At 43.2% G+C, this 20,372-nt stretch overlaps 1 protein-coding gene across 1 annotated transcript in view; it reads left to right on the top strand.

The window, feature by feature from the left end:
- LOC110490301 (adenomatous polyposis coli protein 2) overlaps window positions 1-17,794 on the top strand; it is a 43,892-nt gene extending 26,098 nt beyond the window's left edge. The window contains exons 4-15 of the mRNA XM_021563655.2: window positions 7-298; window positions 509-617; window positions 1,534-1,647; window positions 1,915-2,001; window positions 4,590-4,676; window positions 6,696-7,083; window positions 7,194-7,292; window positions 7,416-7,555; window positions 9,254-9,331; window positions 9,492-9,608; window positions 9,744-9,958; window positions 10,079-17,794. Coding sequence (XP_021419330.2) covers window positions 7-298; window positions 509-617; window positions 1,534-1,647; window positions 1,915-2,001; window positions 4,590-4,676; window positions 6,696-7,083; window positions 7,194-7,292; window positions 7,416-7,555; window positions 9,254-9,331; window positions 9,492-9,608; window positions 9,744-9,958; window positions 10,079-15,626 — 7,274 coding nt within the window. The 3' untranslated portion in view covers window positions 15,627-17,794. The remainder of the gene's footprint in view (window positions 1-6; window positions 299-508; window positions 618-1,533; window positions 1,648-1,914; window positions 2,002-4,589; window positions 4,677-6,695; window positions 7,084-7,193; window positions 7,293-7,415; window positions 7,556-9,253; window positions 9,332-9,491; window positions 9,609-9,743; window positions 9,959-10,078) is intronic.
- The last annotated feature ends 2,578 nt before the right edge of the window (window positions 17,795-20,372 follow it).

Genomic DNA, 20,372 nt, shown 5'->3' with positions numbered 1-20,372 from the left:
TCTCAGAGTTGCACATGGACTTGACCAACTACTATGAGCTGAAGTACCAGCCGCAAAACATGCGCGTTCTCCCAGACAGTCTAGCCAGTCTGGCAGCTCAGTCGGGTGACATGGACGATTGTCTGGCCTGCTTGCCTCCCTCCTCCTCCAGAGCCAGGAGCCCCCTGCGGCCTTCATCCCGCCAGAGCTCCTCTCTGTCTGGGGAGGGCACGGCTGTGAACCCTGGAGCCCTGACCAAAGCCATGCTGGGAGACAGACGCATCACGGCCCAGCATCTGGAAGACCTCTACAAAGAGAGGTTAGCACTTTACCATAGTTCAATCAGATGTATGTATTACTAGTAATACTAAATCAAATCAAATCTTTAAAATAATACCTTAAAAATAATAATTCACTATAAATCAGTAGTCCCTTCAACAACAACAAAAAAAAGTGAGGTACTAGGAATCCCCAGTGATGTTGTGGGGGATGGTAGTCAAAGTGTTAAATGTAGCTGGGTGTGTTCCAGAACGATGTTGCTAAGTGAGATAGACAAGGAGGAGCGGGAGCGTCACTGGTACTACAGCCAGCTCCAGGGACTGTCTCAGCGGCTGAACCAACTGCCACGCATCGACACGGTGAGAGCACTTTAACACCACTGAGTCTCCAGAATAGTCTCTCCTGCACAGTGCTCAGACACAGTGGCCCATAACATACAGTACAACGTATACTTGTACTCAGCACTCAGTTGCAGGAAATGTAAACTGTCGCCCCCTCGTATTTCATTTTGTGCTTGTTGTTTGAAAATGACTCTTTGGAAACAGTTTAGAGTATGAGTAGAGCATTACTTTATTATTTCATAGACAGACACAACATGTCTTATTGCTCATTGCTTTCTTGCATGTTCATTGTCATGAAATCAACTCATTATTGTTTTAACAGGCGCACAGGCGAGAGTTCAACCATCAAGTAGAACAATGAGCCAGATATTTCACAAGATGTATAAATGTGAAGCATCCACTTGGTGTTTTCACTCACTACCAAATATGGTGATGAGAGGAAGCCCAGCGGCAGGCAGTGTGAGAAGATGGAGCGTGATGGATTTTGGCCGACATTCTGCAGATTCTTTCGTCAATGAAGCATTTGGTCTCCATACAGTTCTCTTTCCAAAACTATAATCTGTAACAAACAGAGTGGACTGCTTCTTAAAGACTTTACCCTTTGCCAAAGTTTCACATTTTTTGTTGTTGTTTAGAAGGATTGCAAGGGCGAATTCAGTTATTGCACACGCGCACTTCACAGAGTAGGTCGTTCCATAACAGAAATATGCAAATAATTGCTAGATTGCACCAGTAGGATCTCTCTAGCTCATGCTTGGTTCTGCCCACTATGATTAATTTGGTCCCATTGGAAACAACAGGCTCTGGTCTATCTTGGGTTAAATCTTTGGTTAAACTCTTTGGCAGAGAAGCTAGCGTACATTTTGTTTCAGAATGCCCCAAAATGGAGGCTTGTGTTGTGCGGAAACTAATCTCTTTTTCCTTATCTTAACAGTTCTCCATACAGATTGACCTCATTCGCCAGCAGCTGGAGTTTGAGGCACAACAGTTGCGTTCTGTCATGGAGGAACGCTTCGGAACCAGCGATGAAATGGTCCAGAGGACACAGGTAAGGAGAGGCACTCTCTGCCATGTCTGTCTCTGTCATGGCAACACACACAGTAACATTTGGCAACTGTTCTCAATATCTTCACTTACATTATTGCGTGTGGAACTTCTTTCTGAAACATGTTTTGGATGCAACACACACATTTTACATGAAAAACCAAGAAATGAAAAGTGCTCTCAGAGGTTGTTGTACAATGTTTGGACAATGTTTGTCGTGCCACAAAATGACTGTGGCGACTAAAGACTCTCTCTCTGTCTCCCCTCACAGATCCGTGTGGCTCGTCTGGAACAGCTGGAGAAAGAACTACAGGAGGCCCAGGAGTCCAGAGGCACCCAGGAGAAGAGCCTGTGTGAGGTGAGAACACAGTTCGGACATATAAAGTTTGTATTTGAAAACTATTTCTAGATATATATTTTCAGTTTTTCCCGAACCCACTTCAAATACAACACACTACGTATGATTAAGAAGTTTACATGAAAGGTCGCTCATAAAACCAGGTGTTTTAATCGGCGTATGCTTACTTCGATTATGACCTAACGCCGATTTAAGATAAGCAGTATGACTAATGCCATACTTGGCTTACTGCCATACTCAGTTTAATATCAAATTATTAGTCTGCATGTGAACATACTATATTCAGAGATTGAGACAAGCAAGTGACAGTGACAGATAATCCTGTGTTCTGTTTTCACAAAATGATTTTTGCAGAACACAGGCTTTGCCCCTCTTTAGCTTGGCTCCAATTGGTAGCTCCTCCCAAAGAGTATAGTGTTGCTTGGGCACTGCAAGCTTGGCACAGCAGGAGTGGGTGTTTCGGTTGAGTGGGTCTCAGACCGGCCCGTTTAGGTGTCTGTGTATCTATCCTCTGGGGCTCTGTAGGAGAATAGCAATGAGTTCTCTAGTACCAGGATGCAGGAAGAATGTGAATTAAAAGGGACAACAATAGACACATTGTTCCATGTTTTTCTGGGCTATTGTCAACCATCTTGCATCACACAGCAGGTTCCTATGCAATCCATTGTAAGCGTTTGATTATTTATTTGAACTGCGTGGCTACGACAATTAAAGGGGTAAAATCCACGGCAGATTCAATCCATCAAAACACAGACACATTTAGCATGTTTATCTTGTTATCGGCGAGATCACACTTTATTACTCACAACATGGTGGAGCTATTCAGACTAGCATATGTCTAATAGCCCTTCCCCTTTGTCTGAAAGCTTGTCTTCGGTGTGATCAGGCACAAGCCTGGTTACCATGGTGATCGACTGGGGGAATGAAAGAGTTGATGGATGACTCTCTGAAGATTTGTGATGGAGCCAATCGGTTTGTTGAATCCAAATGGAGTGTGTCTGTATGCTGGGAGTGTGCAACTCATACCTTATGAGAAAAGACATGAATGTCTGTCTGCACGGCCAATATTAAGATGCAGGAGGTGAAATTAAATGTATTGATATCGGTTAGTTGTCTACTGACAATAACATTTCACTCTGGTGTTCACTTCAGGAGATACTGATGTTGACTACTAAATACTTGTTTTATGTTTGGACAGCAAATTTAGGTCATTTATTTTTTTCCTATTATCTACTAATGTTATTTATTCTGGCCCATTTATCGGGTATAATTATATTTGCACAATAATTTTAATGGGATATTAACAAACACTATTTTAAATTAGATGTTCATAATCTTTCTATTCAGATGTAATTATTTCAAAATAAGTTTGTTAAACCCAATAAACTTAACCAACTCCAATTGTGTACATTCAGTATTGAATATAATTATAGAATATAATTTATCTACAAAGATATTAGTCTATTTTAGATAATCTATTCTATTTTAAATAAAAGATTGTAATTTAGACTGAAATTAATAACAAAAGACATTTTTTCAGGGGAACTTGAAGGTCAGTCTTGATTTGTTTTGGTTTATATTATATCAGTACTTTGACTCCAAGTATCGATTTTGAACAATTTTTGTAATATATACAGTACTTCAGCTGATATCTCAAAGTGCTGTACAGAAACCCAGCCTAAAACCCCAAACAGCAAGCAATGCAGGTGTAGAAGCACAGTCAAAGGTTTGGACACACCTAGTCATTCCAGTTTTTTGTTTTTTTTTGTGCTATTTTCTACATTGTAGAATAATAGTGAAGACATCAAAACTATGAAATAACACATATGGAATCATGTAGTAACCCAAAAAAGTGTTAAACAAATACAAATATATTTTAGATTCTTAAAAATAGCCACCCTTTGCCTTGATGACAGCTTTGCACACTCTTGGCATTCTCTCTGTGATGTCTTCACTTTTATTCTACAATGTAGAAAATAGTAAAAATGAAGAAAAACTCTGGAATGAGTAACTTTTGACTGGTACTGTATATATGTATTTATTATCATTTTTTTCTAGGTAGTATTAGCTACCGCTGGTCGGCTGTAACTCCACAAAACTCTGGTATTTTTCATCCTGTTCTTCTTTTGTTTTTCTCATCTTCTATTTAAGTTTTTTCAGCACTTTTATTTCCATGACTGATCAACATTTTTCTCATGCTCTCTCCGCTCTTTCCCCCTGGTGCTCGAGGGCGCCAGGCTACCCAGCATTACGCACTCCTGCCACCATCATTACGCCCACCTGCCTTCCTCCGTCTCTCTGCAGCCGACATATAGTGAGCAATATGCTGAGGAAATTGCAATAGAATCACAGTATAGAATCGCAATAGATATACAGTAGAATCGTGATAATCACAATACATATACAGTAGAATCGTGATAATCGCAATACATACCGTATCAGCAGCGATGTATTGTGATAATATCGTATTGTGAGGCAATTCCCAGCCCTAATAGAAAGTTCAAAGCAAACCGCCTGCAATTGACTTTAACGCTACAAAATGAGAAATTTGAAACCATGTCATTTACGATCCCTCTCTTTCTTTGCAGATCTCAAGCTGTGAAAAGCAGCCTATTCCCGAAACTGAACATGCGTTGACTGCTTCTGCTCTGGATGCACAAGGAGATGGAAGCAAAGTAAGGCCATCATCACATCTTTAGTAATAATGAATGGAGTTTGCATTAGTGGCTCTGCATTTTTTTACATGACTATTTGTGTGTGGACAATAATCAGATCCCATCGAGCCATGTGTAGTGAAAGTAGATCTTACATGCTTATGATAATATTCAACCACCATTTTCCGACGGGGTATTTCGATGGTTTTACATATGTAACCCTCTCACCAGGCTCGAATTTGACTCTTACAATATTACCTTACTTAGATTTCTGAACGAGATGGGATATTAGGTGAGAAGAACATAAGAATCCCTATTGTAAACTCGCCAGGGTGATTACAAACTAGGGTAATAACTTCAGATAAAATTAAAAATTGTAGGTTTCTTCCTAGGTTCTGGCCTTTCTAGGGAGTTGTTCCTAGCCACCGGTGCTTCTACATTTGCATTGCTTGCTGTTTGGGGTTTTAGGCTGGGTTTCTGTACAGCACTTTGTGACATCGGCTGATGTAAAAAGGGCTTTACAAACGAAGCATCGGGGAGGGCTGGCTTTCCGGTTTGGTGGTGACGTCGGGTCTGGGGGCCGCCACCGATAGAACCGGGGGTGCCTAAGCCAGCTCGTCAGGCTGTCACGCCCTAGCTGGCTCGAGAGGTTTTTTGCCCCGGTTTGCTCGGATGGCGGCCATCCCACGTCAAGCCTCAGCCAGATCGTCAGGTTTTTACGCCCAGCCGTCTCGTCAGGCTGCTACGCCTCCGACGGTTCATCTGACTCCCACACCTCAGCGGGATTAACAGGCCTTCATGCCTCAGCCGGATCGTCAGACTCCTATGCCTCAGCCGGCTCGCCAGGCTCTCACACCTCTGCCGGTTCGTCGGGGGTACTGTCACGCCTGCTCCCGCTCTTTCCCCCTGGTGCTCGAGGGCGCCAGGCTCCCCAGCATTACGCACTCCTGCCACCATCATTACGCCCACCTGCCTTCCTCCGTCACGCGCATCAGCGATTATTGGACTCACCTGGACTCTATCACCTCTGTCATTACCTCCCCAATATCTGTCTGTTCCCCCGCTCTGTTCCCGGCTTCAGCATTGATTGTCATATGTCCTTGTATACCCGTGTGCTGACTCTGTTCCTGTCTTGTTTCATGTCTGTTCCTAATTAAATGTTTGACTCACCATACCTGTTTCTCTACTCTAGCGTTGGTCCTTACAGTTACTGACTACTCGTAGATATTTCCTCAGCACCATATAGCAGTTTGGTGCAGGTGAGGTGTCCTCACAAGATCCAACGCAAACACAGTTTTCAATGCAGCCAGTACTACGTAGCAGCAACCGATATCCCGTGGAAACCATAATTCGCCGATCGTCCACAAGTAATTCTCTCCAGACCTTGCAAGATGCTAGGCTAGCCTTGAGGATGTTGAATGTATCCACAATGTGAAGGCAGCTCCAGTCTCCAATAGGTCTTTCTTAACAATATAATAATACTCTCTTGGAAAAAAATTAAATCAGTATTTCCCTTCAAAACTCTGTAGGTATGTCTTTGGTCTCTCCTTATAGTCTTCTTTAGTCGTTTTTCTTCACCAACACTGATAACGTCTCTCCTCTCTCTTTTTTCAACGTCTCTCCTCTCTCTTGTTTTCAACCCAGGCCTCCTGTTAACCAGGTCAACTCTCCCATTGGCCACATCATAACAAGCTACTTCATTAGTCACAACTTAACCAGATACATGGGAAACGTAAACTTAACAGTAAACCAACCTATTCACACATGTACATTAAAGAAACATTGCTTCAAAAGAAATGCATTAATGACATAACAAATGAGGAGCAATTCAATCACCTTTTAAATATAATATCAATGAATTATAACAAATAAACTCTATGCTTGGTTTTAACAAAGGTATTAGACATAATATGCAAGTTATGCTTATAATCATTGCTATAAAATATTGAGGCATCTCTCAGTCGACTTATCTGCCGAAATAAAGGTAAATAAATGAATGAATAAAATACTCTCCACGGCCATGTATTTCACCTGGATTAGGTGGAGATGGTGTTCTGGCTGCTCTCCATGCTGGCCAACCGGGACAAGGAGGAGATGTCCCGCACTCTGCTGGCCTTGTCCAGCTCCCAAGACAGCTGCATCGCCATGCGCAAGTCCGGCTGCGTTCCCCTGCTGGTGCAGATCCTGCACGACGGCCCAGGGGGCGCCGGAGAGTCGGCCAGGAGTGTAGCATGCAGCCGGGAGGCCCAGTCCAGAGCCAGCACTGCCCTGCATAACATAGTGTACTCCCAGCCCGACGAGGGCCAGGCCCGGCGGGAGATGAGGGTGCTGCACGTGCTGGAGCAGATCCGCTCTCACTGTGACAGCGGCAGGGACTGGATTGAGAGCCATGTGCGTACTCCCTCTCCTGGGGGTACTACAACCACAGGTTAGTAGAGGAGGATTATTTTAGGAGATTAATGTGATCTCTATAGCAGACTGTGGATTATATAGTGATGTGAGAGTAATTCAAGATGTACTTGTCCGTGTTCCGTTCAGACATCCCTGAGCCAGTGGAGCCCCAGATCTGCCAGGCCATGTGTGCTGTCATGAAGCTTTCCTTCGAGGAGGAGTACCGAAGAGCCATGAATGAACTAGGTTAGTGAACAACACGTCAACGGGAAATATACAGACGATAAAGCATAACCATAAAGAAAAATATGATATGTGAATGAATCTATTATTCAGTTTGTGATGTGCTTGGCGGGTGTATCTGTTTAGGAGGGTTGCAGGTGGTTGCAGAGGTGATGCATTTGGACCAGGAGCTGTACGGCATGCAGAACGATCCCATCAATATGGCACTTAGACGCTACGCGGGAATGGCACTGACAAACCTTACTTTCGGAGATGTCGTCAACAAGGTATCATCCGAAAAGCATCGAACCACTGAAAGGGATACATATTTATCTGATTTGTAAAGGCATTTTTCAATAAAGACATACACCTTAGCCAAATATATTTAAACTCCGTTTTTCACAATTCCTGACATTTAATCATAGTAAAAATTCCCTGTCTTAGGTCAGTTAGGATCACCACTTTATTTTAAGAATGTGAAATGTCAGAATAATAGTAGAGAGAATGATTGATTTCAGCTTTTATTTCTTTCATCTCATTCCCAGTGGGTCAGAAGTTTACATACACTCAATTAGTATTTGGTAGCATTGCCTTTAAATGGTTTAACTTGGGTCAAATGTTTTGGGTAGTCTTTCACAAGCTTCCCACAATATGTTGGGTGAACTTTGGGCAGTTCCTCCTGACAGAGCTGGTGTAACTGAGTCAGGTTTGTAGGCCTCCTTGCTCGCACATACTTTGTCAGTTCTGCCCACAAATTTTCTCTAGGATTGAGGTCAGGGCTTTGTGATGGCCACTCCAATACCTTGACTGTGTTGTCCTTAAGCCATTTTGCAACAACTTTGGAAGTATGCTTGTGGTCATTGTCCATTTGGAAGACCCATTTGCAACAAATCTGATGTCTTGAGATGTTCCTTTAATATATCCACATAATTTTCCTACCTCATGATGCCATCTATTTTGTGAAGTGCATAGTCCGTCCTGCAGCAAAGCACCCCCACAACATGATGCTGCCACCCCCGTGCTTCACGGTTGGGATGGTGTTCTTCAGCTTGCAAGCCTCCCCCTTTTCCCCCCAAACATAACGATGGTCATTACGGCCAACAGTTCTATTTTTGTTTCATCAGACCAGAGGCCATTTCTCCAAAAAGTACGATCTTTGTCCCCATGTGCAGTTGCAAACCGTAGTCTGGCTTTTTTTATGGCGGTTTTGGTGAAGAAGCAGTGGCTTCTTCCTTAGTGAGCGGCCTTTCAGGTTATGTCGATATAGGACTTATTTTACTGTGCATATAGATAATTTTGTACCTGTTTCCTTCAGCATCTTCACAAGGTCCTTTGCTGTTGTTCTGGGATTGATTTGCAATTTTCGAACCAAAGTCCGTTCATCTCTAGGAGACAGAACACGTCCCCTTCCTGCTGCGTGGCCCTATGGTGTTTGTACTTGCGTGCTATTGTTTGTACAGATGAACGTGGTACCTTCAGGCATTTGGAAATTGCTCCCAAGGATTAACCAGACTTGTGGAGGTCTACAATTTTTTTTCTGAGGTCTTGGCTGATTTCTTTTGATTTTCCCATGATGTCAAGCAAAGAGGCACTGAGTTTGAAGGTAGGCCTTGAAATACATCCACAGGCACACCTCCAATTGACTCAAATTATGTCAATTAGCCTACTAGATGTTTCTAAAGTCATGACATAATTTTTTGGAATTTTGCAAGCTGTTTAAAGGCACAGTCAACTTAGTGTATGTCAACTTCTGAGCCACTGGAATTGTGATACAGTGAATTAGTAGTGAAATAATCTGTCTGTAAACAATTGTTGGAAAAATGACTTGTGTCATGCACAAAGTAGATGTCCTAACCGACTTGCCAAAACTATAGTTTGTTAACAAGAAATTTGTGGAGTGGTTGAAAAACGAGTTTTAATGACTCCAACTTAAGTGTATGTAAACTTCCGACTTCAACTATATGTCTGACCTTTATTTTACACAGGCCACTCTCTGCACAAAGAAAAGCTGCCTGCAGGCCATTGTCACCCAACTTGCATCTGATAGTGAGGAACTACATCAGGTTCGATGTTGTTACTACTATACTAAAGCTATTTCCAGAGTGTATTAATTCTGTCACCCTTTCAGGATCACCAGGCATTACTCTTTTTAGTTTCAGTGCTTCAAATACATTTTTACAATACCACATGGCTGAAGAGGTTATGTCTATTGTTCCCTCACAGGTAGTGTCGAGTATTCTTAGAAATCTGTCATGGCGTGCAGACATCAACAGCAAGAGGGTCCTTAGAGACGTGGGGAGTGTAACAGGATTGATAACCTGTGCTCTTCAAGCTACAAAGGTAAAATCACACCTAGATTATGTGATTAATTCATGTTGGCAATTGTAACCAAAGCAATTATCAAAGGAAATAATTGCAAAATATAATATATTTTTTAAATCTCTAATGCAATGTTAATGCAAAATCCCATTTTAGGAATCCACCTTGAAGAGCCTCCTCAGCGCTCTGTGGAATCTGTCAGCACACAGTCCTGAGAACAAGGTGGCCATTTGCTCAGTAGATGGGGCTCTGGGCTTCTTGGTCAGCACCCTCACCTACAGATGTCAGACCAACTCACTGGCAATCATTGAGAGTGGAGGTGGCATCCTGCGTAATGTGTCCAGTCTTGTGGCCACCAGGGACGATTACAGGTATTTCCTTGAATGGAATTCTACATCAGTGCAACTGTTCAATGATTATTGTCATCAATTTCTGCACATTTCATTCTGACATGCTTGTATACTTAGTATGTTCTCATTCTTTCAACACAGGCAAATCCTCAGGGACCACAACTGCCTCCAAACGCTGCTACAGCACCTGCGCTCCCACAGCCTGACAATTGTGAGCAACGCTTGTGGGACCCTCTGGAATCTCTCTGCCCGCAGTCCCAAGGACCAGGAACTGCTGTGGGACCTGGGAGCGGTCAGCATGCTGCGCAACCTCATCCACTCCAAGCACAAAATGATAGCCATGGGAAGTGCCGCAGCTCTACGGAACCTGCTCACGAACCGGCCCTTCAAGTATAAGGATGCCGCGGTCATATCCCCTGGTTCCTGCATGCCCTCACTCTACATGAGGAAGCAGAAAGCACTAGAGGCTGAACTAGATGCAAAGCACCTTGCGGAGACATTTGATTCTATTGAAAAAAAAAACTGTGCCAAGCATCCAAGCATCAACAAGCCACTGTGGCACATCGAGAGCCTGGCAAAAGATTATGCATCTGACTCGGGCTGCTTTGACGATGATGAGGCCCCTAATGTCTCCAGTAGTCTGGACACAGGGAGTTTCTCCATGCTCTCCATGTTCCTGACCAACTCCAACTTTCTTCAAAACCAGCTTTGCAAGAAGGACAGTGAACCGGAGAGAGATGTGGAGCCACCACAGACAGAGGAAAAGAAGCCAGTGCCTCCAGAAGATGAGGTGTCTGTTGCAGCAGAAAAATTAGCAAAAAAGATCACCAACACTGTGGCTAAGATTGATAAGCTTGTGGAGGACATTACCATGCATACATCTTCGGAGGACAGCTTTAGCCTTAGCTCAGAGGACCGTTTTGCAGACCTGCCCTATGGATCAGATGAACTCCATGAGGCCCGGGCCAAATCATGCTCCCCCTGCCGCCTCTCTGATACCAGCAGCTATGCACACAGAGAACGTCTAAACAGAGCCCATGCTATCTTACGTCTCAAAACTACCCATGCAAGTTTGTCCACTGACAGTCTGAACAGTGGCAGCACCAGTGATGGCTATTGTGGTAGCAAGGACCAGATTAGGCCCTCAGCGAGACGGCCTAACAAGCTTGATCTTAAGGTGGCCCATCAAGAATACCTTAACGTCGGAGCTCATGTCCTCAATGAGACAAGTCAGATCGACGTACCAGAGAGAGATTCTGTGGACAGCAAAAATGTGAAATTGCCTGATCTTAATAGCACAGAAACAGAGAAGAGCCAAGCGTTGCCCCCTCAAACACCAGCTAGCCTATCAACTAAATTCTCTTCTGATGTCAGCATGACTTCCATAAAGCTGTCCCCTTCTTATCAACATATCCCTCTAATTCAAAGTGTCGCTAAGTTTGGTGTTGCAAAGACTGCCATCAATGTACATGCAGCTCAAACAATGAGGAGACAAGCCTGGGTCCCAACTGTGATGACTGGGGGGAGTTTAACCAAGTTTTCTCCAATGAGCTCTGCTAGAAGTCCTACCATTGGACCAATGGAGACACTGCAGAAGTATTCAGTGGAGAACACACCAATCTGTTTCTCCCGTTGCAGTTCCCTGTCCTCCCTCTCCTCTGGTGATGAAGCTCTTGACGGGCAGAGTCAAAGTGAGTTGGAGAGTGACTCATCACTTGAGATCATTGAAGTGGAAGATGAGGATCTGGTAAAGAGGGAGGAGGAGAATGAGACCTTGGAGGATCTTAGTGATAGCCAACTGCTAGTCACTGATTCAAAAACCTGTCAAAGCCTTGGGACTGATCCAATTGAAATTCCCTGCCCAACCAAACATGAAAAGGTGTTCCTGAGGGGTGTCTCACCAGGCATACTTGAGGACAGATCACCTTCAAGTTCGTCAGAGAACTACATCCATGAGACCCCACTTGTGATGAGTCGTTGTAGCTCTGTCAGCTCACTGGGTAGCTTTGAATCTCACTCAATTGCCAGCTCCATACTAAGTGATCCATGCAGCGAAATGATCAGTGGGACCATAAGTCCAAGTGATCTTCCTGACAGTCCAGGGCAAACCATGCCTCCCAGTCGAAGCAAAACTCCATGCTTTGCTGAATCAAATGGTACAGAAAGCCAAAACGCCGGGACAGCAGGGCAGTGGGAAAGCAGCTTGCGCAAGTTCATGGACATTGCAGACTTTAAGGAAAGGTTCAACCTGCCTCCAGATTTAGACACCATGATCTACTTTACAGTCGAAAAGCCGACAGAGAACTTTTCATGCGCCTCTAGCTTGAGTGCTCTACCTCTTCATGAGCACTTCATTCAGAAGGATGTTGAACTGAAATTGACCCCCATACTCCAGCAAAAGGACAACAATTCAACATCCCCACAGGCTCAGGGAGAGCCAGATGACAATGAGCATCCTTCCTTTATGGACCAAGGGGAAAGATATAGTGAGGGCAATTCAGATGACGATATAGAAATTCTCAAAGAATGCATCAATTCAGCAATGCCCTCCAAGTTCAGGAAAGTAAGGCCATCCCTGATCTCCACCTTACCCACCCATGTTCTAAACTCACAAACCCGAAAACCTATACCTGTTTATATGATGGTTCCTAACAATGCCAATCAAATGTGCTCAGGGAGAAGGATTGTAATGCAACAAAAGGACTTATATCTTGATGATTCCTCATATACTGATTCTGCCGAGGGCACTCCCGTAAACTTTTCCAGCACGACATCGTTAAGTGACGAAACACTTCAGTACCCAGTGAGGGACAAGGGGGCAAAAGATTGGAGGGTAAGAAATATGAACAAACAGGAATTGTTGGATCAAGAGGCAAAGAGAATTGAAGACCTTCGGGTTTTCTCGCACTTCCACAAGAACACTAAAATGACCAGTCAGCCTGACATACCAGTCAATCAAATCAACAGGTCAATCAAACATGTCATTCCCACTCAAAGAGTACTGATGCAGAGCAAAGAGGTGGCTGATAGAGTGGCTAACCAGAGAAAGCATGATCAATCATCCATTCAACAAAGACAAAAGCAGGGACAGGTCCTGACAAGGAAACTGGATCTGCCTATCATAAAGCCAAACACAGAGGGGAACCAAAATCAGAGAGCACTCCAGGGGAACAAGGCTTTTCAGTCCATCCGCTGTCCCACAGAGGAAGCCATTTACTGCTTATACAATGAACAGACAGACAAAGAGGAGGGAGTGATTAAAAGGGCAGGGAAAAAACAGATGAGAGAGTCCAGCAAGAACACTCTCTCCCGAAGTATGACTAATATTGGTCGGATTGACAATTCCCAGACAAGATCCAAAGGTTTTAATAGGATCAAGCACAAACTAATAATGGACGAAACACCCCCATGTTATTCTCTTAGTGGATCTCTTAGCTCTTTGATTGATGCAGAATTTGAGGAACACCAATCAAAAGCCCAGCAAATATGGGTGAAAAACAAACACAACAAGATATCTAACCAGGCCCAACAAAAAAGACCAATGCACATCCACAATCAGTATGAGGAACAAAGCTCACCAAGTTCAGTCAGTATGGATTCAGAGGATGATCTTCTGCAAAAATGCATAACATCTGCAATGCCCAAGCAGAGGAAGAAGCTTTCTGCAAGAAAGAAAGCAGAGAAGAAGCAGAAACAAAGAAACGTCATGCAGAATGTGGCCAGTGGATGGAACAAAGAACAAGAATTTGACAGTGAGGATATGGCTTCGGATAAAGACTCAGACCTCAACAGTGTTGAATGGAGAGAAATACAAGAAGGCGCTAATTCTGTTGTCACACGGTTACAAGCATCAAAGTCTCAAGAACCGTCCTCTGAAGAGACCGAATCTGTCCTCTCTTTTATGTCTGGATCTAGTTTTACTCCTAAAGAAAATAAGATCTTTAAGGACAAAAAAGCTAACAAACCTCTGGACTTTAACCAACGTAAGCCAGTTCCAAATCTGCCAGTGGTCTTCAGAGGTAGAACAGTGACATACACCCCTAAGAAAGAGATCAATCTCTCACAAATACCTCCTCCTAACAAAATGTCACCCAAGACAGATGCTCCAAAGAATCCAAACCTTGCTCAACAGAGGTCAAGGAGTCTCCACCGTTTGGGACAACCCCGTGACTCCACACAGTGGTGTTTGCCGAAAAGAAGCTCAACCCCACCTCCGAGGATACCAAAGAGCTCATCATCTGGATCATCTCAAAGCTCTACTCCATCGAGACAGTCACCGAAGAAAATAACCTTCCCCTCACAAACTAGTCAATCTGTTTCCAAAAAAGATACCACACCAGCAAGTAGTCCACCTGAAAGGAATGGACGTTCCACTGTTCCTTCAAATCCGACCCCAAAATCTCCAGCACACAAAACACAGAAGTCACCTGTCCGAATACCCTTCATGCAGAATGCAGCAAGACAGTCCAGAACTCTATCACCATTGGTAACCAACCAACCCACAAGTATCAGCAGGCAAAACAGTCAGGTGGCAGGAAAAAGAATACCTCCAGCCAATCGCGTGACATCTGTCCATTCAAGCTGCAGCGAATCTGACCGCAATGGGTTCCTGAGGCAATTGACCTTCATCAAGGAATCAAAGACTATGATGAGACGTGACGGTCCGTCCTCACGCTCTGTTCCTACCTCGCAGCATGCATCGCCCAGAAAAACAATCCCAGGTGCTCCTGCAGTCTTCCTCTGCTCATCTCGATGCCAAGAGCTAAAGGCAGTTGCTCAGGGTCCAAGAAGGATGCAAGAAAGGGGGCCAGGGCAAAGGCAAGAGTCAAGGCAGGGGCTACAAAGGCAGACTGTGACTCTGTCCAGAGCCTGCTCTAGTGACCGAGACCTCTCAACCAGGCATCCAGCCAGGAGAACCAGCTCAGAGAGTCCCTGCAGGTTGCCTCAGAGGAACATCTCTGCAACCAAGCAGCAGGAAAGAGACACAATCAAGCACCATTCCTCATCGCCCAGCATTAACATACTGAGCAGAGTAACCAGCCGTTCCTCCCTCCGCTCCTCGTCCTCTGACTCAAGTGGGCGAGCCAAGAGTGAGGACGATACAAATAAGAAGCAGCAGAGAACTGGATCACGTCTCAATGACAGAGTCACCTGGAGGAGAATTCGGGATGAGGATGTTCCTCAAATCTTGAAGAGCACTCTGCCATCTACTGCACTGCCTCTGTTGCCTGTTCCTGAAGGTCCAAAACCTAAACCACCGGCACTGCCAGGGAAACTGCCGACCATTTTACTTAATTCAAGAAAGACAAGCGACGCCACAGTCCAAACAGAGGATTTCTCGTCCAACAAGACCAACTCAAGCACCTCTCCAACTGTTGAGACAGCTCCAGTCATCTCAGAGGAGGCAGCGAGACTAGACCTCCTTAGAAAGATCAGCATTGGCTCCGGCCAAGATGGAGGCTCTGATGGATGCCTAAAGAGCTACAGCACAGCCTCTACTGGAAATTCACACTCTGTGGAAACTCACACAGGTGGCGTCGGTCATTTCCGTCAGAGCTCCCCCAGCATGGCGGTTAGGGTTACCCCATTCAACTACATACCCAGCCCCATGGCTTGCTGCCTGCAAGACACACAGAGCCAAGAAACAACAATCAATGAGAAGTCATGTGATAAATCTGAAGCGCAGTAGCTACCACGTAGTACCGTATGTACTTCTGTACATTTGAGATGAATAAAATCCTACTGTGTTCCTGATTGATACTAACACTCAGATGGCTTAGTTGTGAATATCAATCATTTTACCTCGGGTATTGAACCTTTTTTTTCCTCACTGCATCAGAAATATGTCTTCAAAAAAGAACACTTGTCATGTCAAATCATCTGATCCCACATGCCATTCATACAAGTTGGATGTATGCATAAGACAAGACTTCAATGGATAGACTAACACTATCCTTTAGAGAGGAGTGACGGGGAATAGCCTATTCTCTTACAAAATAACATTTTTGTACTTTTTGTATTTGTATATATATCATTGCCTGTTAGAAAAGTAGTGTAGACATGACAACATACAAAAAAAGAAAATTGTATGTGGATTCCAAGACATACAGTACCATCATCAAAATGAAGGAAGTACCATTAATGAAAAACAATATGCAAATTATTGAGTGAAAACCCGGCTGGAAGAGTTTGTGTTTTTGGAAAGGTACTACTGTGTTTCCAAACTAATTTGAGAAAGACCATTGAAATACATCAAAATAAGGACATCATCTCATGTACAGTATTTCTTATGTACTCACATGTCACTGCTTCGCCTTCACCACACTACTCACTACTGAGAATACAACACTGTTAGCATTCACTTTTGAACCACTGCAGGAATTATTATTGCTAATAGTTAACCTTAAACAATCAGCACTGCTGGAACTCTGTGTTATCTGTATTCTGTCTTTAAAGTAGTATTTAAATGCGTGCAGGCATACGGTAGAACTATAAGCTTCCCAGTGAGCAAAAACAACTCTGTGTTGCTCCTTACAGCATGTTAAATACACCTGTATTACACCTCTTAATATTGTGGATGTTGGACTAAAATCAACTTCTCAGTGGTATTCTTCATTATTTAAAAAGTTCAACAAAAAATATCCAGTAAACATGCATTTCTAGTCCATCTGCAATCTGGATCAAGTGGCAATGAAGTAACGTCATGCTCATTGATGCTCGTTGTACATGAACAGGCTAAATGACTTGACTGTATTTCAACTTAATAGCTGTAAATGCCTTTGTCTATTGAATGCTATAACATATTTGTGTTTGCCTCTAGAATCAGTTATACTTAAAGTAATCACAGGCAGGTAAAAGATGGTGTTAAGGTGGCTGATGGTCACTAAGAGAGAAACAACTGTTGGGTTTTACAGACGTGTACTCTTACAGAAATTATTCTGTATAACTATTTACAGAAATGTGTTAATATTTGCTTAAACGTCTTGCTGCCAGTAGTGATAGGTCAAAGAACTCAAGCATTAGAAATTAAAATTAATATTCTCTGTAGTTGTAACATCACCTGTTCATATGTTCTCTGGTCATATGTTCTCTGAGAGATGTAACCAAGACAAAAGTGCTTGACAAAAATGAAACTAATCTTGCTTGATCTCCATGACATTTAAGGGCTGTTTATTCTCATTAAATGTGCAGTGTTGAATTGTGTCAACAAGTAACATTTCCATGTTTTACTCGTGTTTTCAGTAATGCAATGAACCAAGTCTCTTTGTCACACAAACATTGTCACATAATGGCCATTGATAATGTATAAACAGCCCTTAAAGACAAATAGTGAGTGTGCAGTATGAAGGAAAGTTTTGTCAAAGACGAAGACATTATCTTTGAAAGTTTTGTCAAGATCCTTACAACTGAAGTGTTGTATATGCTATGTTACGATTAAAATGTCCAAGGTCATCCACCATGAATGTCATATTCTTTGTTTACACCTGGCATTACATTACTTCAAGTTATATTCAGTGCTTGGAAGCGCCAGAATGATTTGCAAACTGGTTGTGAACGAGTCTAATGAAATCACCTCCAAAGTTGGAACATAAAAGCTGATTTGCATCGGCCATGACTTGGAACTGGACTACTGTAGCAGTTTCCTGTGAAGATAACTGTCATTTTGATATTACCCACTTTGCTACAACTAGAATAAATGAAGTTGGACAACTGGGTGAAGGGAAGGAGGATTTTAACAGATCAGATATGGGGGACAAGAAATCTCATGCCAGGTGTGAACAGAGCCATAGGCAACAAATGGTACAATGTGATATAGGCCAAGGAATGAAAGTCATCATAATAAATGTTCTCATCAAATAAATTGTGGACACATTTCATTAACCTGGCTGACTAAAACCTTAATTAGAATTTTTCTTGAATTTGTCAAAACAACAAAATGGGCTTTCAATTATATTGACTTAGCATGCACTCATGCCAATGAAATGTGGACATACTGACAGTTTTATGAGCTAATCGGGATATCAACAAATGCACTTCTACTCTGACATTTCATCCTGGCATTAATTTCATAATGACCTTTAAGTTAAAAAAAATATATCACATGACTAGATGTTATCACATGGCTAGATGTTATCACATGGCTAGATATTATCACATGGCTAGATATTATCACATGGCTAGATGTTATCACATGGCTAGATATTATCACATGGCTAGATGTTATCACATGGCTAGATGTTATCACATGGCTAGATGTTATCACATGGCTAGATATTCATATGACCCATGTAGCTTAACTCCTGCCTGACACTCGATCCATGCACATAAAGTCAGTGTGGTTGAACATTAAAACCAAGTTATATTTATTTAAAAATCAATATTTTATTCATATTCATTATATAAAATCTAGAAATGTAGACAATACACATAACTAATTTGTTTGACCATTTGTGAAAAGTCACACCAATTTATGGAGACAATGTTAATGCTAACAATTATTTGGAACAACAATCAACTGACAATGTACAATCAATCTGTTGAGTCCCATTTCCATTTCTGAGACCCTCCTGTGTGAGATTGAGGTGGTGTGACTCGAGGAACGCCAAGTTTTCTCGTGATGAATCTGTTCAAGCTGAGGTAAGGTGCTCCCCCACCCCTGAGGTAAGGTGCTCCACCAGCCCTGAGGTTAGGTGCTCCCCCAGCCCTGAGGTTAGGTGCTCCCACAGCCCTGAGGTTAGGTACGCCCCCATCCCTGAGGTTAGGTGCTCCCCCAGCCCTGAGGTTAGGTGCTCCCCAAGCCCTGAGGTAAGGTGCTCCCCAAGCCCTGAGGTAAGGTGCTCGCCTAGCCCTGAGGGAAGGTGCTCCCCCAGCCCTGAGGTTAGGTGCTCACCCAGCCCTGAGGTTAGGTTCTCCCCCAGCCCTGAGGTTAGGTGCTCCCCAGCCCTGAGTTAAGATGCTCCCCAAGCCCCGAGGTTAGGTGCTCCCCAAGCCCTGAGGTTATAGCTCCCTCAGCCCTGGAGTAAGGTGCTCCCCAAGCCCTGAGGTTAGGTGCTCCCCAAGCCCTGAGGTAAGGTGCTCCCTCAGCCCTGAGGTAAGGTGCTCCCCAAGCCCTGAGGTAAGGTACTCTCCCAGCCCTGAGGTGTGATGCCTCACAGACTGGTTCGAGGGCTCTCCCTTTGACCTTGGCCACGCTGATCCCCAACTGCTCTCCAACTGTCCTCAGTTCCTCCCTCTGCTGCACGAGTTCACCTCTGACTTCTTGAAGCCGCTTGTTCATCTCCAAGTACCTGCAGATCTGAAGATACTTCATTGTCTGATGACCCCCTCTTGGCATCTGTGGAAGGGGGAAATCCAGTTTAGTTCAATAGGTTTCCTAAAACACAGGCCACCAAATCGAGTAGACAATTTGCTGAAAGCTCAAAATTAGATGCTCTCCCTCATAACATTACATGTGAAATAAAGTGAAGGGTGTCTGCTTGAATTCACTTAGTAATAGTGTCGTCTATTTGACAGATGTGCAGTAGCTAGGTGCATACCTTGGTTGGCATCCTCCAAGACGCTGAAGACTGGATCTTTCGGAAAGGCTCTGATGTCCACAGTGGGCGGATCTGGTCGACTATGAAGCACCACTCGCTTCTTATTTTAGCACCCATGCTGATATTCATTCTGCAGAACCAAAATCTGGACTATCTGGAATAATGGCACCGTGGAGAAGTATGTCTTAAGATAGCCAGCTAAATTAAATATCCAATTAGCTATTGTAGCTAAGAGTCCTATTTTACTACTGGTGTCTGTCTACACATTTCAAATGTCCTAAGTAAGACAGTCATGGTTTTACGGGGTCTCCTAAACTTGCCACTTCTCTGTTGGTAGCTAGCTGAAGACTTTCTATGGTGCAATTTTACCAAGCTGTCTTACAAACGTTTAGAACTGTGCATACATAACTTAAACAATATCAATATGCAACAAAAAAATCATTATTGTGCCCATGCGTGGACCTGAAGTTGAGACGTCATTTGTGTGAGACAGACACGTCATTACACACATATTTGTTATATTCTTTGATAACCTTGTTCATTATGTTTTTTATCTTATGTTTTTTAATTTTTTTTTATATCTGTTGAATAATACATCAAATTGTTTTTATTGCCAACACGCAATTTAGAAGCCGTTTTTCATCCCTGTTGAGACAATGATGATGACAACCAATAGAGGGTACTCTCCTCTAAAATGCTTTGTCTCCGTTGCTCCCTTCCAAAGAATCTGTGATCATCTTGATAAGCAACATGTCCAGTAAAAAACACACTAAATAAGAGGACACTTTTATTCATACCCAATTGGTACAAATGTGTGTGCTTTTGAGGGTACAACATCTGTATATGTATAATAATAATAATAATAATAATAATAGTAATAATAATGGAATGTTATTGAA

This window comes from Oncorhynchus mykiss, chromosome 1 (genome assembly GCF_013265735.2).
Source record: "Oncorhynchus mykiss isolate Arlee chromosome 1, USDA_OmykA_1.1, whole genome shotgun sequence".
Classification (NCBI taxonomy): Eukaryota; Metazoa; Chordata; class Actinopteri; order Salmoniformes; family Salmonidae; genus Oncorhynchus; species Oncorhynchus mykiss.
The sequence above is the reverse complement of the archived record's forward strand: the minus strand, read 5'-3'. Positions and strand labels throughout refer to the sequence as shown.